The 23,635-nt window shown below is 41.6% G+C and overlaps 1 protein-coding gene and 1 long non-coding RNA gene across 2 annotated transcripts in view; one reads left to right on the top strand and one right to left on the bottom strand.

Moving 5' to 3' along the window:
* The window catches only part of UTP20 (UTP20 small subunit processome component), an 88,369-nt gene extending 84,612 nt beyond the window's left edge, over positions 1-3,757 (bottom strand). Inside the window, exons 1-4 of the mRNA XM_055396828.2 lie at positions 3,555-3,757; positions 2,312-2,392; positions 467-533; positions 221-353 (exon numbers count right to left, since the gene is read on the bottom strand). Of these exons, the coding sequence (XP_055252803.2) occupies positions 221-353; positions 467-533; positions 2,312-2,392; positions 3,555-3,599 (326 nt within the window). The 5' untranslated portion in view covers positions 3,600-3,757. The remainder of the gene's footprint in view (positions 1-220; positions 354-466; positions 534-2,311; positions 2,393-3,554) is intronic.
* A 60-nt stretch (positions 3,758-3,817) lies between these two features.
* LOC148777648 (uncharacterized) lies at positions 3,818-12,391 on the top strand. The gene is made up of 3 exons (XR_016037636.1): positions 3,818-3,856; positions 9,369-9,485; positions 11,307-12,391. It is a non-coding gene; the product is annotated as an uncharacterized LOC148777648 (long non-coding RNA).
* The last annotated feature ends 11,244 nt before the right edge of the window (positions 12,392-23,635 follow it).

Genomic DNA, 23,635 nt, shown 5'->3' with positions numbered 1-23,635 from the left:
AAATCAGGTTCTTATAAAAGTAAAGAAAGCAAAAGAGTATATATATCCCTAAGATTCTGTTTTACAGTAATGTACTAATATTTTAATCTAACAACACCAAAAAAAGGTAAATTCTTACTTCTACATTACAAACACCAGATCTAAAGCACAGGTAGCTATAAAGCAACCTTTCTTAAAATTCAGATAAATACTGTCACCTTTCTCTCAACATACTACTTACTCCAAAAGGGGCTGATAGGCATAACTGTTCTTGATTTGCAGGTGAGTCTTCAAACTCTGAACTATCTCATTTTGATGATACACCAGCTGATTGAATGACTGACACTTGTCAATAACTTCTTTGTAAAATTTCCCTAGGTAGGGGGAGAAAAAAAGTTCTACTTTTCTGTCACACCATTCTTTAGCTGTTTTTACCATATTCAGTGCAAATGACAGGTGAATAAAATAGAAACAAAACAGAAAATACCAAAGTGTTCCGTCAGGTTCAATTCTCTCCACTTCAGCAGACCCTCAAAAAAGTAGGTTTCAACTTCCTGCCAAGATTAAAGCAGTCCATCAATCAGACAACTCAAAGAAAAACTATAATCAAGGTAAATAAGAATAAAGATATATTAATATTTTAAGACAATGATGATAGACAAGAGTTGAAAAACTCCTCTTAGTTGCCAAAATGTTGACTCTTACAGTTCTTTCATTCTGCTTCTGGAAATATGAATTGCTACACTCTTACAGAGAAGTAATCTGGCATTTCTATTAAAATTAAAAACAGGTATGTCCTTTGACCCAGCGAGTCCATTTTTGGAGATTTTCTTATAAAATTTGTGAATATATAAGTATAAAGATGTTCATTCAGCTTTATTGTGGGGGGGTAATATAAAAAAGCCTAAATATCCAACAATAGGAAAATGGTTGACATATACCTCATGGTCTACACATAAGATATACCATGTGTCTATCAAAAAAAATTATATTACTGAATTAGGATGTTGACAGTATTCTTTCAAAGTGAGAAAAACAGGTTTTATAGTGAGGAATATGGTAGGAACCACTTTTTCTTAAGAGAAAAAAAAACACCTTTTTTTTCTAAGTGTATGCACATATTTATATGAAACTAAAGTTCTTACTTAGATGACTACCAAATCATCAAAAATGGTTGCTCTGACTCCTGTCGTGCTCTTTCCTCCACATTAAAGCCAAAGAGATCTAAAACTTACACTTGGATCATGCCACACACTCCCCTGCCTTATAATCCTAGAATGATTTCCCATAGCTTCAGGATAAATTCAAACTTAGCTAGATATGAAGTCTTTCATGGTCCTTGATTATCTCTTCAGCATTATCTTTCACCAGCTACCCCTTTCACCCATTCACAGTTACCATCAACACAAACATCAGACATCCAACTGAAAGTGACAGGCTCTTTTTAGCCTCTATTCCTTAACAAAGGTTCCTTCCTCAGCCTGAATCAGCCTTTCCTGCTTTCTTTGCCATGCTAAAACCCGCAGAAACAAGACTCAATTCACTTAACACTTTGTCTACTTAACCTTTTTTGACACCTCACTTTACACCCCCAAAGAATCTTGGTTAGGCTCCCTTCACTGTGAGCTCCCAAAGCATTATGTGCCTACCTAGATAACATCACTTAGCTGAATTCATATATTGATAATACTGAATTCACATATTAGAGACAAGGCATTCAAAGTGACAGTGAGCAGAGCCTGACTAAAGTCAAGTGAAAAACTGTAAAAACTGAGGTTGAATCCCAAGTTGACAGCATGTTATAAAAATGTTAGCAGAGAAATGATGCAGTGATTTTTGAATAGTTATGGCTGAATTATAGCATGGTCAGAAATGGAAAAAAGTTATATGGTTAAGCCCCCCATTTTTTAAATAAAAGAGGAAACTAAGCCCCAGTAAAGTAACTTGCTCAAAATCTCTTTAAAACTGTAGTTTCAGGAATACAGATCTGCAGCAGGGCTCAGAACGCACAAGGGAAGGGAGAAACTGGAGTCAGAGGCCACCTGATAATCCAGTCAATTTTCTAACATCATCCAATAGAACTTTTGCAATGATGGAAAATGTTCCATATCTGCATTTGGTCAACATGGTAGCAACTAGCCACATACTGCTACTGAGCACTAGAATTTTTTATTTAATTCTATCTAATCTGTCAAGTGTGGCTGTTGTTTGAGACAGCACAGGTCTAATGCATTTCACGTTCATAAAAGAATGGCTTGAGAAATAATTCACCTCTCAGACTGAAAAACCAACCATGAGTTCTTGAAGATCAGCTAATTTAACATTCTCTTACCTCGTCATAGCTTGCAGTTCTATCAATCCGGTGAATAATGTCGATATTCACATTCCCCAGTCGCTCAGCAAATGTAAGAAACTGAAGGTGAGGAGTATATTTAAAATACATTATCATTTTATACATTTCACATCTTGAATATCTGTTTTAGTGCTACATAAGCATATGCTGACAATTTCCTTCTGAAAGTACAAAGTTTAAAGCTTCCATAGGCCGCCTCATGTTCTATCATTAAAAATGATGATATGCTTCACTTTCAATTTCAGACTTGTATTTTCAATCATAAAATGTATAACTGAGTTTTACAACTAGAAGTAGACATCACCGCTGAATCACAAAAGACAACTTTAAACAAACTGAAGGAGCGTTAAACAAATGCACTACACTACTATAGGAAGAAAATATTTCTATATTTGCAAAACGTTTAAAATCAAATTCCCATGCTGCTGCTGCTGCTACTGCTAAGTCACTACAGTCGTGTCCGACTCTGTGTGACCCCATAGACGGAAGCCCACCAGGCTCCCCCGTCCCTGGGATTCTCCAGGCAAGAACGCTTGAGTGGGTTGCCATTTCCTTCTCCAATGTGTGAAAGCGAAAAGTGAAAGTGAACTCGCTCAGTCGTGTCCGACCCCACGGACTGCAGCCTACCAGGCTCCTCCATCCATGGGATTTTCTAGGCAAGAGTACTGGAGTGGCTTGCCAGTGCCTTCTCCGAATTCCCATGCTAGACTGTGTTAAAAGATAGCAATGTGGCCTCGCTAGATCTACTGCTAGGTTTCATTCATACCCTGCTGCAAGCACAGAACCTGGCGAAGGCGTTTCACCAACTGTATTTTTAAATATACACAGACTTATGGTTGTGGAGTAACAAAGAAAACCTCAAGAAACGGAAAGTGGTGTTATCAGCCTGAAGCTGTAAATCACTTACCTCCTCCACAGACCCGCCTCCCCAATTCGTTCTTCAAGGATAAAAGAGAAAAAAAAAAAAAATTCCTAACCGGTTAGTCTGTGATAACTGAATTTCATTCTGGGCTGAAGGGAACTCTCAAGCAGGCCAGAACCCACAAACCATAGCGGAAATCTGGATTTCGGGCTTCCTTCCCCATCCCTTTATTTACTACACCAGGAGAGAGTAAGGCTCGTTTGCCAGGGCCTCCAGACAAGTGACTCCCGCTCGGTCCGGAGCACGGTCCTCCTAGAGTCCCGCTCAGAATCAGGCCCACCGGCAAGTTCCCTAGCTCACCCGGTACGTGTTCTCGGTCTTGTGGGAAACCGGCTTTGGCTTCATGGCTGCAGAGGGACAGCGGCCCGCGAGGATCTCGGGAAGGGTTGAAGGGATGCTACCGGCAGTAGAGAAGGAAAACTGGTTCACACACTTGCACTCCCACGTACTTAAACTATCTCACGTGCGGCTTGAGTCCGTGGTAGCCGCCATGTTGGGAACGGGGAGGAGCCCGGGCGGATCACGTGGACGGAAGTAGCGGACGGAGCAGGCGCGCCAGTCCTCGGAGCCTTGTGGGAACGGCGGAGTGTCTGAGTGAGTAGGTACGTGTGGAAGTTTATCGGCTGTCTTGAGCGAAGGTTTATAAGAAAAATGTGCGTTTTTATCGTAAAAGAAAACACGCCCGTCGTCATTAACAGCCGACCATCACTAACCCTCGCTATGTACCCTACACCAAGCAAAGGTCTTTACCTTCATGGTTTCACAGTAAAACGCATTGTGAACGTTACATGATTCGAAATGAGGTACATATTTTTAAGTCTCTTTGGCTTACGAAGAAAGTAAGGATGAGCAGCCGGTAAGTGGCAGTCTGGCAGAGGTCACTCAGTTTCAAAGTCTGATATTCTTAACCCGCCTGCCAACGCAGGAGATGTAAGAGACGCGGATTCAATCCCTGGGTTGGGAAGATCGCCTGGAGAAGGGCATGGCAACCTACTCCGGTATTCTCGCCTGAAGAAGGCCATGGACAGAGAAGCCTGGAGGGCTACTAGTCTGTAGGGTCGCAAAGATTTGGACAGAACTGAAGCGACTTAGCGCACACACATCGCACAGTAACTCATGGTTTCATGCACAACCAATTAGCTTTTTGTTATTTTCCTACCAGTTTTATGTCCTGTTGTTAAACATAATCGTATGAACAGGTGTGTGTGTGAGAGAGAGATGTTTTTTCACTTCATTCAATATTTCTGGAGAGTCTGCTGTGGCCCGTGCTCTGTTCTATTTGAACTGTGGTGTTGGAGAAGACTCTTGAGAGTACCTTGGATTGCACTGAGTTCAAAACAGTCAGTCCTAAAGGAAATCAACCCTGAATATTCATTGGAGCTGAATCTCAGATACTTTGGCCACCTGATTCAAAGAACTGACTCAGAAAAGACCCTGATGCTGGGAAAGATTGAAGGCAGGAGGAGAAGGGGACAGCAGAGGATGAGATGGTTGGATGGCATCGCCTACTGCGTGGACATACCTTTGAGCAAGCTCGGGGAGTTGGTAATGTACAGGGCAGTTGGTGATGGACAGGGAAGCCTGGTGTGCTGCAGTTCATGGGGTAGCAAAGAGTCAGACACGACTGAGCTGAACTGAATAATATTACTATTAATAATAATTTTGTTTGGAAATGTTTATTCTGGGGTGCTTACATCATAAATACCCAAGAAGAGATAGTCAGTAGACAAACTGAATATATTCCTGCCTGCCTGGTAGGCTACAGTCCACGGGGTCGCATAGAGTCGGACACGACTGAGCGACTGAATGGAATGGAATGCTCAGTGTAGAGGTCAGGGCTGGAGGTGTGACTTAAATACACTTAACTGAAATTGTGAAGTTATTTAAAGCCATGGAACTGAATAAGATGATTTAGGGAGAGAGTGATGTAAAGGAGAAGGAAGAAGAGAAGAGAACCCAAGTTGAGCAATAGAATGCTCCAACATTTAGCAACAGTCAGAAGGGTGACAAGAAAGAAGAGTCATTGACATAGAAACAGACTAGTCCTGGCCTAGAAGCAGAGCCAGTCACCAACTATAATGAATACCGAGGAGAGAGAAGTAGCTGCTGGATCTGACAAGGTTATGGTCACTGGTGACTTTGAGAAGTACTGCCCAGTGTGGAGGAAAGGAAGTGAGTGAAATATGTATGGTGAAGAAATAAAGTCGATATTGTACTTTTATATTGTTACTGACATTACATGTTTTTCCATGTTGTCACAGGGTTGTAAAAAATATTTTTTAATGTCTCCATAACATGTATGAGATTTTTTAATAAAGTTTTTATGGGAGTATAGTTGATTTACAAAGTTGCGTTAGTTTCAGGTGAGTAACAAAGTGAATCAGTTATACATATACTCACTCTTTTTAAAATTCTTTCCCTCCATAGTCAATTACAGAGTATTAAGTAGAGTTCCCTGTGCTATTGAGTTTTACTTTTTAATAATAAAATATAGAAGCACCCAATGTTTGACTGGCTTCCCGTTGGCTAATTGACTTTTTTTTCTGTAGGTGGTTGTTCACTTTGTTGGATCACAGATTCTTTAAGGAAGTCTAAGAAAGTTGTAGACTTTCTCTTCAGAAAAACACTAATAAGCTCATTTACACTAAAATGCATAGATGATTTCAAAGAGTTAGAAGTCTGCAGTTACACCTGAGGGTAAGAGATTGTACTCTAAGCAATGTTCCCAACCTGTTTTTAAAATTATCCCCAGATAATTGTGTCCTTTTCCTTCTCTGTTATTTATTTTTTATCATGAAGTTAATAGGACAATAAGAAATAGAGAGAAACATGAAAATCAAAAAGTTGACACTTGCAAGTTGTATATTGCATTATTACTCCTTATATGATCTTTATATATTAGTAGCAGCTCTGGTTAAACTGTTTATTAATACACCATAGTGGTTAAGAGCATAGATGCTAGAACCAGTTTACCTGGATCTCATTGAATCCTAGCTCTGGCATTTATTCCTGGTGTAATTTGGGGGGAAGTTACCCTCTCTGAGCATCAATTCCTTCCATGTAAAATGGAGCTAATAAAAAGTACATACTTCATAGGGATTGTTGTGCAGAGTAAAGAAGCTAATGGATGAAAGGTACCAGGTACCATAACTGCACAACTTTTCACAAGTTACCTAACCTACCTGAGACCCAACTTCCTGACCTATTAAAAAGAAGTGACATTAATAATGATACCATTTTTAAAAGGAATTGTATTGGCACAGAGGATGGAATAAATGTTTGCTGAATGGATAAAAGGTCTACTATCTTGCTACTTGACAAGTTCCTTAAGGGCAGAAACCATGGACTTTTTCAACTTTGTATCACCAGTGCATCCCCTGAACTTGAGGTTAATGAGTGTTTGTTGAATTAACAAAGTGTACAACATTTTGTTTAACCCTGACAAACTCAAGAGTAATGTAACTTCCTACATTGGATGTGGTTTGTGTCACAGGATTTTCAATATTTCCCCCAAAGCTATTTCTTAGGTTCTATGGAATATCCAAAGCAGCCCTGAAAAGTACCACTGTTTACTTAGGAATCTGCTTGCCTCCAGCTGTTGCCCTCTATGCCAACGTCTTCAATACCCCATGCCATCCTCTGTTTCCTTTTACCACAATGGTTCTGCCTGCCCCATCCCTGCCAGCCAGTTCACTTAGACAATAACTCTTTCATTTCTTCCTTCATAAGCTTGATTGGGAAGTCTTGGCAATTTTGCTCTTTAATCTTTGTTTCCTCAGTGCCCTCTAATTTAAAGCCCAGGGATTACAAGAACACAAGGAGTTTGCCTAGCTACGTGAACCTCAGTTTACTCATCCACAAATGAGGGGTAATACTAGTACCCCTCATGGAGTTGTTCTGAAGAGTCAGTAACCTAATACTTTGGTTATCAAATTGTGGTCCCCAACCAGCAACATCAGCACTGTATGGGAACTTGTTAAGTGTGAATTCTGAGCCTTCACCCCAAACCTGTCAGATCAGAAACTGGGGATGAGATATTTTTATTAAGTATTTGCTATTGTCATTATTGTATTCTCCTATTCATATCACCAGGGTAGGTTTTATTATCCTAACTTTAAAGATAAGGGATCTGAAACTCAAAGGACTTCTAAGCAGTGGAAGGATTTGAATTTGGGTCTTCCAGTGCTTTTTTTTTTTTTTACTGCCCCACTTTTTTTTAACTTTTCACTTTATATTGGAATGTAGTTGATTAACAATGCTTTGTTAGTTTCCGTACAGCAGAGTGATTGAGCTATACCTATACACGTGTCTATTCTTTTTCAAATTCTTTTGCCATTTACCTTGTTGTGTAGTATTGAGCAGAGTTCCCTGTGCTGTCCAGTAGGTTCTTGTTTTCTATTTTAAATATAGCAGTGCTGACCCACATCTTAAGAGTGTGAACTAGGAGGGACAGACTTAGAGAAATAAACGCATGGATGTTGTGGGGACATTTGTAGATTTCTTGACAGTGTTTGTTCTCTCTTCTTCTGGAAACAGCATCCTGATTTTCCTTTCAGGACTCACTCTTTCCTCATTTTCAGTATCTGAAGTTCAGATTAGACACCTAGGAGGGCCTGTGTCCTAAGAAGTATGTCTTTGACCAACTAACTGGTTCAGAGGTGAGTATGTGTCCTAAACTGGACCAAGGTCCCTATCTGGAAGTTTTGTTAGAGCTTTTGGGAAAGAGATGCTTCTTTTTCTTGGATTTTGCAAGATGATAGTAGCCTTAAGCTGTTGGTGGCCATTCATGGAGAAGTCCACCTGAGAATGAGTTCTGTGCAAAGTAAATGAGAGAGAGAGACAGGGAGAAGGGGTGAGGGCGGGAAGGAGATTAAGATGAGCTTATGTGAGCCAATGGATCCCCCTATCCAGTTCTTGGCCTTTTCAATTGCCCTAGTTCACAGATTCTCCCTTTGTGTGCTTGCTGCTAAGTCACTTCAGTCATGTCCGACTCTGTGTGACCCCATAGATGGCAGCCCACCAGGCTCCGCCATCCCTGGGATTCTCCAGGTAAGAACACTGGAGTGGGTTGCCATTTCCTTCTCTTCTTCCTTTGTGTGCTTAAGTCAATTTTAATTAGGTTCTGTCACTTTCACCCAAAATGATACTTAACACATCTGATTTAAACTTTTTGTGTTGCTGATAAATAAAATGCAAATGTTTATATGGTGAGTCAGAGTCCAAAAAAAAAATAAATAAAATAAAAAACAAAATCTTGATAATAGGAGTCAGTGATAGACTGGAAAGAATATCAGACCAGGAGTCATAAAACCTGGTTTCTAATCCTGGGAGGTTCAGCTGTGTGACTTTGTAAAATTAATGCTGCTCTGAAAGAAGTAATATATACATATGTGCTTTGAATGTTCCATTGAAGTCAAATAATTATTAGAGTTTCTCCTTAAACTTCTTACATGTATACAGTGGTACATTTTCAGTTAATTTAGCGGTGGAGGTAGAGAAGGAGATGCTTCTCGGTTTCTTATGTACCGCTCTTTGATCTGGGTGATAGAGTACTTTAAAGATACATTTAAAAATACATCTTAAGAGAACGGAAAGGCAAGTCACAGACTGGGAAAAATATTTTAAAAACATATATCTGATAAAAGATGTGTATCCAAAATGCGTAGAGAACTCTTATAATTCAGAAATAAAAAGAACTGAGTTTAAAAATGGGTAAAAGATGTGAACAGACACCTCACCAAGATATACAGATAGAAAATAAATGAAACATCATATGTCATTAGACAGTTGCCTGTGTGTTAGATTGACTAAACTCTAAAACAGGGGTCTCCAGCCCCATACCACAGACCAGTACCAGTCTGTAGCCTGTTAGGAATGGGGCCACACAACAGGAAGTGAGTAGTTGTCTTCTACGAAACCAGTCTCTGGTGCCAAAAAGGTTGGGGACTACTGCTCTAAAATATTGGCAACACTAAATCCTGGAGAGGAGCAACACAAATTCTCATTCACTGCTGGTGGAAATGCATGATGGTATAGCCACTTTGGAAGACAGTTACCTATTTTTTGTAAAGCTAAACATAGGCTTATCATATGATCCACCTGTCACTCTCCTAGGTATTTATCTAAATGAATTGGAAATTTATGTCCACACAGAAAACTGCATATGGATGTTTTTAACAGCTTTACTCATAATTGCCAAAATTTGGACGCATTCAAGATGTCCTTCAATAGGTGAGTGGATGAGTAAACTATGATACATCCTTAAATATAGTATTGTTCATTGATGAATCTGAAAAAGAATGGATATATGTATATATGCTATACACCTGAAAATAACACAACATTGTGAATCAACTGTACCCCAATATAAAATAAAAATTCAGTTAAAAAATGAGCTATCTGGTTTCAAAAAAAAAATTAAGCTTAAATACATATTGCACTGGGAGGGATTGGGGGTGGGAGGAGACAGGGACGACAGAGAATGAGATGGCTGGATGGCATCACCGACTCGATGGACATGAGTTTGAGTGAACTCCGGGAGTTGGTGATGGACAGGGAGGCCTAGCGTGCTGTGATTCATGGGGTCACAAAGAGTCAGACACGACTGAGCAACTGAACTGAAGTTTAAAAAGCCCATTTGAAAAAGCTCCATACTGTGTGACTCCAACTTCATGACATTCTGGAAAAGGCAAAATTATAGAAACAATAAAAAGAATTATAGAAACAATAAAAAGAATGGGAGGAGGGGGCAAATACTTGAAGCCCAGTGGGGTTTAGGGCAGTGAATCTATTCTGTATCTTACCATAATGGTGGATACATGACTTTATGCATTTGAGAGTACTCACAGAACAGTAGAACACAAAGAGTGAATCCTCAGTTAAATACAGACTTTACTTAGTAATAATGTATCACTATTGGCTCTTCCATTGTAACAAGCATGCCACAGTAGTGCAATGCAATTAATACTCAGGGACAGACTTCCCTGATAATCCAGTAGCTAAGACTCTGCACTGCCAGTTCAGGAGGCCCAGGTTTGATCCCTGGTCAGGGAACTAGGTCCCACATATTGCAACTAAGAGTTTGCATGCTGCAATTATTAATAAAAAATACCACATGACACAACTAAAAAAGAAAAAGAACCTGCATGCTGCAACAGAAATCAAAGATCTTGTGTGCCTGCAAATAAGACCCAGTGTAGCCAAATAAATAAAAATAAGACAAAAAAATGGGGGAATTTGTATGGGAAGGGAAAGTTGGCATACAGGAGTTTTCTATGCTTTCTGTTCAAGTTTTCTGTAAACTTAAAGCTGCTCCAAAAATAAAGACCATTAACTTAAAAAAGAGTTGCATCTCCTCCTAACTCCTTCTTGTAAACCCAGAGTTCTTTGGAGAACATCATGACTACTTGAGATGGGATCTGGAAAGATAACATCCTGCTCTTGAATCCTGGGAGCTCCAAGAGGAAGTAGGATCAGAATCTCATTAACACAGGAAACCAAGAAAATTTGAATCTGTGTGATTCAGAGTGAAAGAGAAGCAAGTGACTCAGAATGGCAGATAGGGAAAAAAGTCTATTTACATACTCAATGAATTTCTATTGAGTGCCAGCTATATGTCAGAAACTGATCTAAAGGCTTAAGAGACAACAGTAAACAAATGAATTCCCTGTCTTCGTGGGGCTTGTGTTCCAGTGTGGGGAAATAAAAAATAAATATATAAATGATGTTAATCTATAGTAGATCATCAGATGGCAATAAATGCTATGGAGATGAATATACCAAGTGGAGAGTGTGGCAGAAACTTTTAACTATTCCACAGAATTCATTCCCCTTTTCATTATTTAGATGAAGAACCCCTATCTCAGCTTTTAACTGATAATACGGCCACAGCATTAGTGTCTGCATTCCCCCTGCCTTCATTTTGCCCTGGATATATAGTGCTGTGACCAAGTTCAGTTCAGTGGGGTATGAGTGGAAGTGTTTTGTGTAACTTTCAGGTCGTTAACTGAAGGATAAAACCACTTTCCTTGTATACTCTCTTTCTCCTTCCAGCTGGCTAGGAGACGGCACTGGCTGGAGCATCCTCGGAAGCCAAGTATGGAAGCTGACAGAGCCCCCAGATTTAGAGTGCTCAATTACTGACTATTACACAAGAAGGAAGTAAACTGACATAAGCCATTTTGGGTTTGGATCTCATTTCTGGGTCAGGAAGATCTGCTGGAGAAGGGACAGGCTACTTACTCCAGTATTCTTGGTCTTCCCTGGTGGCTCAGCTGGTAAAGAATCCGCCTGCAATGTAGGAGACCTGGGTTCAATCCCTGGTTGGGAAGATCCCCTCGAGAAGGAAACGGTTACCCACTCCATTATTCTGGCCTGGAGAATTCCATTGACTGCATAGTCCATGGAGTCGCAAAGAGTCGGAGACAACTGAACAACTTTCACTGCAGCTTAGCTGGTACTTAATTTGGAGAGCACCAGAGCAAAGTGGGGAGGATTTGCAATGTTATATAAGGTAATCAGGGAAACAGAAGCATGAAGGAAGAGAGAGAGGGAGCCATGGACATGAAGATAATTCCAGGCAGAAGAACAAGTGCAAAGGCCCTCAGACAGTATTGAGTTTCAGTTTGGCCCAGGAGTAGCCAGAGGTCTAGCATATCAGGAACACAGCAAGTAGGAGAGGAAGTCAGAGGGTTGAGGAACAGATCACATATAGTGGGTTATAGATCATACTAGGAGATTGCTGAAATGGCCTCTTAGAGGGGCCAAGGTCCCAGGGCAGGGACAATGAAAGAAGGTCCATGGAAGAGGAAATCCCCAGATGCCTTATAGGAGCAGTGAAAGAAGACTGCTATGCATTTCTCAATTATCTATAAGTTGATTTATGCTTATATTCATGGGGAATTACAGAGACAAAGACATTATGATTTCAATATATACTCTTGGATGTATTCTATTAAACAGTTACTGTATTTGTAATCAAATGCTGTCTGGGCAGGTGCATTTTCCGGAGATTCAGTGGGGATTTAATCTAAGTGATGAGTAATCTTCCACCAAGAAATAACCACAATCCAATGCCCAAGAACATCTTTGTCACAAGAGCTATGCAGTCACAGTGTTACAGGCACTCCCCATTTAAAGGCTAGGGTAACCCAGAGAAATCAAATGACTCACTTGAGATGACACAGGAAATTAATGGCAGAATTGGGAACTAGAATCCAGATGTCCAGACCCCCAACTTAATACACTTCCTGTTACAATTAACTTTATTTCATGCTAACTACAAAAGGTGATGGTGGATATTTCAAATCACAAAACAGTCCTAATGACATTTGCCACTGGATTTGGCAGTATTCTTGCTTGGAAAATCCCGTGGATGGAGGAGCCTGGTGGTCTTGGTGGGCTACAGTCCATAGGGTCGCAAAGAGTCGGACACAACTGAGCAACTTAACAACACTTCGGTTGAGGGATCCATTCTTTTGTCAGCAGCAGATTTTCTTCTCCTAATGATTCTTTGTCCAAAGCACCGTGGAATGAAAAACTGCCTTGATTGCACACAGTCAGATAATCTTGATGGAGATAGTGTTAATAAGGCCTTTTATTTATAAAGGACTTGAAGATTTGTAAGGAATTTAACATCTGTCAACTCCTCTGATCCTTACAGCATCCCTGCAAGGTAAACAGGGTAGATATAAATTCTGTCACATTACAGATGAAATAAAGTAATCCAAGAGATGAGAAGTGACTCAGCTGAGATCACGCATCTCTGAGTGATGATGCCAGATTTTCTCACTCCAGGTTCAAAAGACTTCTTGCATCATGTATCCACCCAGATGATTAATAGCTGATACTTTATAGCTCTTGCTATGAATCAGGCACTGTTCTGTGTTTTGCATATTATGACTCATTTACTCATCTTACAAGGTAAATTCTATTGTTATTCCCATTAGTGATGGGAAAACTGAGACTGAATTACTTACCCAAAGTTACAGTTTCATAAAGCAGTCAGAGCTGGAACCCAAATATATGTAGACTGTATCCAGAACCTGTGCTTTTGGCCACTATACTGTGCTACCTCTCCAGTTATGACTCTGAAGCAATTTTATGATTCAGGTAGCTCATGGGCATACATCGGGAGTCTGTGAGATGAAATTAAGATACCTCAAAGTTCCAGTGACTGTCCTAAGCCCTTCCTTAATGTGAATGGCCTCTTGATCATTATCTACTTATATGATAGATGTAATCAAGATTTGATTTGTAGACCATTCTTCTGGGTGGGATGGAAGAAAACTTGTGCATAACAATAGCTATTTTGGCATCAGTGTTGAAAAGTGTTTACAGATAGTGAACCACATATGTTCTGCAAGAGAATCAGTGCTGAGAAGCCATTGCTTCACTCTGTTTTTCTTTAATTCGTTAGCAATATGAAGGAATATAGAAGAATATAGACAAGTATAGAAGTATATTCAATAGAATACAGTGGAAGTAGCATGTGACAGTTCTGAATCTAGGTCTTGCACTGTTCCAGTCTCTCTCAGGCCTCTGCTGCTGCTGCTGCTGCATCGCTTCAGTCGTGTCTGACTCTGTGCGACCCCATAGATGGCAGCCGACCACGCTCTGCCGCCCCTGGGATTCTCCAGGCAAGAACACTGGAGTGGGTAGGGCAATTAAAAAGCCCAAGCTAGCCTTTTGGGTGATGAGAGACTACATGAAGAAAGTCTTGTAGTCAAGTCATCTAAAGCTAAGGCCATGCATGCATGCATGAAGAAAGCCTTGTAGCCAAGTCATCTAAAACCAAGGTCATACATGCATGCATGCTAAGTCACTTCAGTTGTGTCTGACTCTTTGCAACTCTATGGACTGTAATCTGTCAGGCTCCTTTGTCCATTGGCTTCTCCAGGCAAGAATACTAGAGTGGGTTGCCTTCCTCTAAGGGATCTTCCTGACCCAGGGACTGAACCTGCATCTTTTTTGTCTCCTGTATTGGCAGGTGGGTTCTTTACCATTAGTGCCACCTGGGAAGCCAAAGTCATGCATAGTATTCATCTATTCTTTTGATAGCACTACTTTAATTTTCTTTTAGCGAACCCCCTCTTTATTTATTCTCAGTCCATGTATTTTTATCACCAACCCATCTCCTTTCTCCGGGTTGGATGAAAATGATCCAGACCCAGGCACAGTATATCGCCCTAAAAAAACAAAGTGGTTGATCAGGGATATGTATGTGATCCTAGTCAGTCCAGTGAAAGTTGTCCCTCATATATTTACCTGAACTATTAGAATACAGACGTCCCTGGTGGCTCAAGCTGTAAAGAGTCTGCCTGCAATGCAGGAGACTCGGGTTTGATCCCTGGGTCAGGAAGATTCCCTGGAGAAGGAAATGGCAACCCCCTCCAGTATCTGTGCCTGGAAAATCCCATGGACGGAGGAGCCTGATGAGCTACACCCCCTTGGAGTCACAAAGAGTCAGACATGACTAACACACACACACACACATTAGAAAACAGCAACTCTCTTTCTACTTAACTAATATAACAGAAAATAACCTAGAGGCTGCTAGTGGCCATCCTGACCCATGAAGGAATATTTGCATGAAAATGAAACTAAGATAAAAGTAGAGCCAAGAGATGGAGAGAATCAAGTTCCCAATGATAAATCAGGACATCTAGATCTAGCTGTGTCTACTCTTGGACTTTTAAAGAATGTGTGTACATGCTTAGTCATGTCTGACTCTTTGTGACCTGACCCCATTGACTGCAGCCCGCCAGGCTTCTCTGTCCATGGGATTTTCCAGGCAAGAATACTGGAGTGGGTTGCCATTTCCTTCTCCAGAGGATCTTCCTGACACAGGGGTTGAACCCATGTCTTCTGTGTCTCCTGCATTGATAGATGGATTCTTTACCACTGAACCACTTGGGAAGCCCATATGAACCAATAAATTCCCTTGTGTGTTTAAGCAAATCTTAGTCAGAGTTCTGTCACTTGCAACCTAGATTAATTTTTCTGATTAATTGTTCTGGTTAATACTGGCATAATTCATACACTAGGCTTTCTGCTTTGCCTGAAAGCAAACTGTATCAGTTAACTATTGACACCAGTAAGCTACATAAAAACAGCCACAGTGGCATGCAACAAGCCTATGACTGGATGGTTTTGATGTTCTGGGTTGGTCGTGGCTGATCTTGGCTGGGCTCGTTGATGCTGGTGGTCTGCTGACCAACTGGGGGCTGGCCTTGGCTTAGATGACTTGGCTACATACCTCTGCTTCATGTGGTCTCTCTTCCTCGAGCAAGCAAGCTAGCCTGGGCTTTACTCATGGCCAAGAAGAGGCCTGAGAGAGCCTGAAAGAATACAAGACCTAGGCTCAGAGCTTCACACACTGTCACCTTACTCTGTTTGACAAAACAAATCACAAGAATAGCCCATATTCAATGGGTGGGGAAACAGTCCATCTCTTGATGGGAAGAGCTACAAATTCCCATTGCAAAGGGCAAAGCTGCAGGGAGGAACCAAGGATTAGAGCCATGTTTGTAGTCCAGTCACCACACTCATCCTTGTCACATTTGATACAATGGTAGTAAAGAGATAAAATAAGCAAATGGGGACTGGCACTTACCAGTTGCTCACCAAAGGTAGCATGTTCTTTCAGTGCAGGAGATGATTCTCCCTTGTCCTAACTTCACTCGTTTAGCATGAGTGATTTTTCTGTAAGTTGGAAATAGTTACAGAAACTGTATTCTGAAAGAGATTTTGAAGGTCATCTTGCCTAACCACCACATTTTTTAGAAGAGAACAGACTCCAAAGTTAGGGAACTTCCTGAGGGTCCTGCAGAGGCATATCTGGACCCTCATCTGGTGACAGCAGCAGGCTTTCCATCATCTTGTGCTGTTCCCTTCCCCTGGACAGTACAAGGGTGAACTCTGGAGTCTGTCAGCATGGGTTCTAATCCTGGCCTTATTACTTATGAGCTGCAAGACTGGGCAAATTATTTAACCCCTCACTGGATGACGGCAGTAGCGCTCACCACACAGGGTTGTCGTGAGGGTTCAATGAGAGAAGGTAAATAAAACACACTGTTCTTCAGTCACCCAGTCGTGTCTGACACTTTGCGACCCTATGGACTGCAGCATACCAGGCCTCCCTGTCCCTCACCATCTCCCAGAGTTTGCTCAAGTTCATGTCTATTGAGTTGGTGATGCCATCCAGCTTTCTCATCCTCTGATGCCCTCTTCTTCTGCCCTCAATCTTTCCCAGCATCAGGGACTTTTCCAATGAGCTGTTCTCATCAGGTGACCAAAATACTGGAGCTTCAGCTTCAGCATCAGTCCTTCCAACGAGTATGTAGAGTTGATCTCCTTTAAAGATTGATCGGTTTGATCTCCTTGCTGTCCAAGGGACCTCCCAGGAGTCTTCTCGAGCACCACAGTTCGAAGACATCAATTCTTCAGTGCTTTACCTTCTTTATGGTCCAGCTCTCACAACTGTACATGACCACTGGGAAGACCATAGCCTTGACTACACAGACCTTTGTGGGCAGAGTGATGTCTCTGCTTTTCAACACACTGTCTAGGTTTGTCGTAGCTTTCCTGCCAAGATGGTAGCAGATCTCTGGCTCTGAGGCAATGAAGTTGAAAATTAGGATCCCCCTGAATTTTGCTTCTCAGGTCTTTCTACCAGTTCTGTGAGCACCCAGTTTCCTGTATTAAATACCCTTCTGCTTGAAATATCTAGAGTGATATCTGTTTTCCCTACAGGAATCTACATGATACAAACTTCAAATTCCAGACTCTAAACTGTCGTCTCTCAAATTTGTTAACCTTATTATTATCAACTTTTTTCATGTTCCTGGCCTGCTCTCACAGCCTACCCTCTTGCCCACACACCTAGCATACCCTTAGGAAGAGAGCTCTGCTTCCTATTGCTGAGAAAAAAGAATGTGTTAGATATGACCTCCCTCGGCTATTCTGTCTATCCACTTGGAAGTGTAGCTACCATTTTTGTTTCCTTCTTCTCCATCTGTACTTCTGGGATAAAAAAAGGATAAGACTTTTATGTGGTACAAGGCACCTTTTATTTACCATTTTAACCTAATTTTCTGCCATTTTTCATATGTGCTTATACTAATTATGGTAGACTGACTGCACTGATAAATAAAAAAGATAGAATTGTTACTGTAACAAAAGACGCCAAAATCTGTAGCAGCTCAAACACAGTAAAAGTTTATTTCTTGCTCAAATAACAGTGCTGGGCAGGGGAATAATCAATGGAACAAACCCTCCTCTATTTAGGGACCCAAATTGATGGAGACCCATCCATTTTCAAGATGTGCTTTTCAATGTCACCTTTCCAGACATCCAGGAGGGGAAAAGCATATGAGGGATATATATACGGAGTTTTTTGTGGGTCAGGTCTAGAAATGTCTTTTCTATTCCTATTCCATTAGCTAGAATTCAGTTACATGGCTACACCTAACTGCAAAGGAGGTTGGGAAATGTAGTATAGCTATGTGAAAGCTGAGTGTTGAATAATTGATGCTTTTGAATTGTGGTGTTGGAGAAGACTCTTGAAAGTCCCTTTGACTGCAAGGAGATCAAACCAGTCAATGAAATCAGTCCTGAATATTCATTGAATATTGAAGCTCCAATCAATATTGGATGTTGAAGCTCCAATACTTTGGCCACCTGATGTGAAGAACTGACTCACTGGAAAAGACCCTGATGCTGGGAAAGATTGAGGGCGGGAGGAGAAGGGGACAACAGAGAATGTAGTGGTTGGATGGCATCACCGATTCAATGGACATGAGTTTGAGCAGGCTCCGGGAGTTAGCGATGGACAGGGAAGCCTGACGTGCTTCAGTCCATAGGGTCACAAAGAATCAGATGTGACTGAGCGAATGATCTATGTGTCCAGGAGGAAGGAAAAAAATGGATTTTGGTGAATATCAGTCTGTGCCATTATGCTTTAAACCTTGGAAAACTTAATTTTTCAACTGTTCAACTTTGTCTCTTCTAAATTAAGGATAATAACAGCATCTCTTTAGGGCTGTTGTAAGGATTAAATGTATTATACTATAATCCTTAGAATATGGCCTGGCACAGAGAGAGCATCCTCCCATAACCATCAGTGTTACCTGTTGTCATTGTTATCATTATCATCGTCATCATCCTTGGAGACTCAGCTTAAATATAACTTCCTAAGTAAAGCCTTGGTTCCCCATCTCCTGCCCATTTCTTGCCCAGAGTTACATTGTATTATAACTGTTTTGTGATTGATGCCTCCCCTACATGCTTCTTGAGGGCAAAAATGTGTTTAGTTCTTTTTATATCTCAAGTGTCTAGCATAGTCCCTGCGGTATGATAGACATTCACTAATATTTATTGAAGGAGGAAAAGGGGAAGGAGAGGAAGGGAAGAAAGGGAGAAGGAGGGAGAAAGGGAAGGAGGGAGGGGTAACAAAGGATGAAAGGAAGGAAAATCATGCAATGGTCAACATCTTGCCAAAGGTAGATTCATGAAAGGGCAGCCTGATAAACTGCATAGCAGCAGCTTTAGTTGCTACCAGATCCCAGAGGCTCTGAGCTCCTGCCACCTCAGGGACCAAGCTTCACACCCTGTTCTGGCTGCCTTGTGCACCAGCTCTCATCCTCTCAGCCCAGCTTTACTCCAGCCATTGCTGCAGCCCTCAGGCTGCCAGAGGTATGAGCCTACCATCCCTCGCCTCAGATGTTTGCATCTCATTCTGCCCTGGGTCTGCTGTCCATTTCTTTCCTGGACACTCGCAGAAATGCGTTTTTGCCTTCACATATGCAGACAACGCAAGTGTGAGGAAGGTGGCATCTTGTGGGGCAACTTAACCATCGAAGGACAGGAGCTAGTGGATAAATGTTCCTTTTTTCCAGCTCTTGGGCAGTTGATTCTGGTAGGGTAGTCAACTTGTCCTGGTTTTCCTAGCACTTTCCTGGTTTTTAGTCTGAGAGTCCCACATGGCAGGAACCCCCTAATTCTGAAAGAAATTCTACAAGACTCTTCATGAGGTTCCAGTGGGGGTCAAGTCCCAGGTCCCCAGAGCTCAGTAACACACCTGGACTGCCTTTCCCTACCTACTTTGATGCAAGCCCTGTCTGAGGCTCTGCTTTCTGTTGTCGTTTGAATTGGGCAGCCCTGAGCTTCCCTGTGTAGTGATGTGTTCACAGCTCTAGAAAAGTAAACAGGGCAGGGCCAGAGGAAATGAGTCAGGGCCCCAAACAGCCAAATTATCACTTTCCTGATGTTGCTACAAAATTAATCTGGAAGAGATGGCATCATTTAAAAATATCCTGAAACAAAAACAAAAAACCTATTCATTCAGTAAAGAAAAAAAAAGATATTATCATGAAATGTTTATTAATTACTCAAACAGCAGGGTGTTGGAGAGAATGGCAGACAGAAGACTTGGCTTTCCTTTTTAAATATTTTATTTATTTGGCTGCACTGGGTCTTAGTTGCAGCCTGCTAGATCTTTGTTTCATCATTCAGGACCTTTTGTTGTGGCACATGGGCATAGTTGCCCCGCAGCATGTGGGATCTTAGTTCACCAGCCAGGGATCCAACCTGCATCCCCTGCACTGCAAGGCAGATTCTTAACCACCGGACCACCAGGGAAGTCCTGGGAGACTTAGCTTTTAGCCCCACTTGAAGCCCCCTTGTGGCTCAGACGGTGAAGAGTCTGTCTGCATGCAGGAGACCCAGGTTCAATCTCTGGATTGGGAAGATGCCCTGGAGAAGGAAATGGCAACCTACTCCAGTAATCTTGCCCAGAAAATCCCACGGATGGAGGAGCCTGGCAGGTACAGCCCATGGGGTTGCAAAAAGTCGGACATGACTGAGCGACTTCATTTTCACTTTCTAGCATCATAATCCTACACGACCTCTGTCACTTTTCTTCTCCTTGGGCCTTAGTTCCCCATCTATAAAATGAGGACACTGGACTTGTCCCTTTTTGCTTTTACCAGTTGTCCTGTCCTTGGCTGTTGCAGTTACTCGTGGGGTTCTGTGGGGAGGACAGAGGCTCCAGGGGTGTCAATAGGTCAAGCAAGTAGAGGCGGGGCCAGGAGCCGAGGTTCATACCTGCATCAGTAGTTGAGTACGTGTTGCAGAAATTATATAAATCAATCATGGTGGATGGTGAAGATCGCCTAATGAATTTCCCTAATGTTCTTAAGATTTATCAATCAAAAACCCTCTGCCCACCTAAACAAGATTTCAGGGCCAAGATTTGCCTTTAACTTTTTTTTTGGCCATATCTCTTAGCACGCGGGATCTTAAGTTCCCCAACCAGAGATGGAGCCTGTGCCCCTTGCAGTGGAAGTGCAGAGTCTTAGCAACTGGACCACCCAGGGAACTCCCTTCCTTTAACTTTTAAGAAAGATCTTCATAAAAACTGAAGAGCTTGAGGCCGTGACCTTGACAGCCAGATTGAAAACCCAGCCAGTGGTGTGCTAGAGTACCTTGTACCTTCTTGTAAGAGGTGATTGTGAAATATTCAGGAATTTTGTGAGCCTAACAACCATTGGTAGTTTGAAACCAGTCTTGGGAAGAGCATTGACACCACAGAAATTGGCCGATGCTAAAACTGGGGCTCTCTCTGCCCCCTGAGTTGTTTTACCAGCCCTTCACTGCATCCAGCTTTGATCACTGTTAGCTTCTTACCCAGGATTGTGGCTAAATTAAGTGTGTGTGTCTTAAAAAGAATTTTTTTTTCTCTTGTGTTTTTTTTTTTGGATTGTGGATACAGTGATCAGAGTCATTAAAACCTGTCTTTCTCTTTCCCTCCACAGAGGTTTTCTTTATAGATTCTATGAATTTGAAAGCTGCAAATCCCTGCAGAGCTATCTGGCAGAATTCCATGCCCCCAAGTCGTGCAGGTCCCAGCAGGGCCCAGCTCAGCCTGTGGTTCTCAGAACCACATCAAGGGGTCATGGTGCTGCTTCAAGAGTGTTTGTCCTCATGAATTGCCTCTTTGGGGGCTTTGGACAATTCTTGAAGGACTTTGAAAGCTTGGTTGGAATCCTGGTTGTGCCATTTGGTAACTCTGTGACTGGGCAAGTTCCCTAACCTCACTGAACTTCCTTATATGGAGACTGAAAATACCTACTTGAGTTTAACTTCTGGGCTTAACTAGAAGCTAAGAAAGTTTAAGCGTTAAGGTACCTTACTTGTGTGAGCCTCTCATGGGGGAGCCTTAGGCATGTTGTAGTTTTTAAAAATATTTCTTTGTTTGGCTGCATCCGGTCTTAGTTGCGGCATGCAGGATCTTCTCCCTTCGATGTGGCATGCAGGTTCTTTAGTTGCAGCATGTGAACTCTTAGATGCGGCCTGTGGGATCTAGTTCCCTGACCAGGGATCCGACCCAGGCCCTCTGCATTGGGAGCACAGAGTATTAACCACTGGACCTCCAGGGAAGTGCCTGCACATTCCATTTTAATCTCGTCATCTAAACCCAACCCCTCACCCCTACCACAAAGTACATCATCTTCAGAGATTTCACACAACTTGGATCAGCTACTCCTTGTGGAAATGAATCATGCAACACTGTAAAAGGCTTAACCCAGGGTCTGACCCATTGGAAGAGCTTCATTAACAGTCCCTATTGTAATGCAGATGCTTTCCCTCTATCACCACACATCCCATGTCATTTTTCTCCTGTCCCGAAATGTCAGCACTTATCCACATTCTGTTCGTAGTTTGCTTCTACTCCACCCACCACACTGGTTTCTTGCCAATCACTTGCCACTCAGCCAAACTTATTCCAAGAGGTGCAACATGCAGCGCCTCACTGCCATGATTGTAATGGTGAGGAAACAATGTTTAGGAATCACGTTCTTCATCTCCTTGCGATGTGACAGCAAGGAGAAACCATAAGTGAATTGCCCGAGGCTCCTTGGCGTAATGGGGAATCAAAGACATATTAATACTTAACAAAACATCCAACAGGACAGGAAAACAAAGGGCAATTGAGCCAAGGCTGTGATGCTCTGCCAGTTGTTAAAATAAGAGGCTGATTGTCAGTTCCCCATTAGGTAGAGAGCTTCCCTTAAGAGCATAAGTATCTCAGAATTATCAAAAGGCTCTAAGTCCCCATAATGATGGGTTTTTACCACAGGTAGAGGGAAGGTAAACCACATTTAGTGCATTTGGCACTACAGGTGTAACAAGAATTTCAGACATATGTCTTTACTCATGGTGAGTTAGGGAGTGGTTGGTGTGCCTGTGAGCCCGACGTGCACTCCTTCCCTGAGCTGGAAGAAGGGACCTTGAGTCAGATGAAACTTAGGTGCAGCCATTACTGACAGACTGTTGTATGCAAGGCACCTGGAGTGGTGCTTTCTGTTACACAGTGTTGAAAGCTGTCCAGTCAGGCAGAGAGAGAGAGGCCATTGGGATCAGATGAATCTGATTTAATCCCGCCATTGCTTTGTGTTGTTATATGATTTAGACTGTTTCTGCAACCTCTGATCCTCAAGTTTCCTCATCTGTAAAATGGGAAAAATGCCACTCACCTTGCAAGAATGCTAAATTTGTAATAAATGTTCATTTTTTTACCCCGTTCTGAAAACATAGAATCCAAGTGCAATTTTGGTATTCTCAGAAACTGTTCATATAGCTTTTCTGAGTCTTGCATTATGTTAGTAGTTGAAACATTTTGTCTTGTTATATTTTTGTGGCACAAAAATTAGAATATTTAGATGAGTATGATAAAGAACCCACCCGCATGCAGGAGACCCAGGTTCGATCCCTAGGCTGGAAGATCCTTTGAAGGAGGAAATGGCAACCCACTACAGTATTCTTGCCTGGGAAGTCCCATGGACAGAGGAGCCTGGCAGGCTACAGCCAGTGGGGTTGCAAAGAATCGGACATGACTGAGCAACTGACAGTTTCACTTTCTTTCAAAAAAGATCACACATAATTCCAACATGTAGTTATAGCTTCTGTTAAAACCCTTGGAGGTAAACTTCCAGAATATTTTTATACATATAAATACTCATATTATTGAAATTTAATTATATAATGCATATTATTCTATAATCTGCTTTTTTAAAAAGATGATAGATCTTATTTATAGGAATCCTTGGGAAAAATCTCTTCCCTGACAAGCCAGGTAACAACTCTTCCTTGTCATGGGAAACAGTTGAGATTAACACACTATTGCAATTGTCTATCATTATTAAATAAGTTATAGTAAAACTTCAGAGCCTTTTTCCCAGAGAAAGGTCATACAGCTGCTATAATGAAAGAAAACAAGTGACACAAATCCCATTGCTGAAACTCCTTTGTTTAGAAATCATGTTGGGTTTTTTTTTTTAACAGTTTTATAGAAACTAGAAAGAAACTTATCCATTTGTATT

Source organism: Moschus berezovskii, chromosome 6 (assembly GCF_049115385.1).
Source record: "Moschus berezovskii isolate FMDL1 chromosome 6, NW_MosBer_1.0, whole genome shotgun sequence".
NCBI classification, from domain to species: domain Eukaryota; kingdom Metazoa; phylum Chordata; class Mammalia; order Artiodactyla; family Moschidae; genus Moschus; species Moschus berezovskii.
The sequence above is the reverse complement of the archived record's forward strand: the minus strand, read 5'-3'. Positions and strand labels throughout refer to the sequence as shown.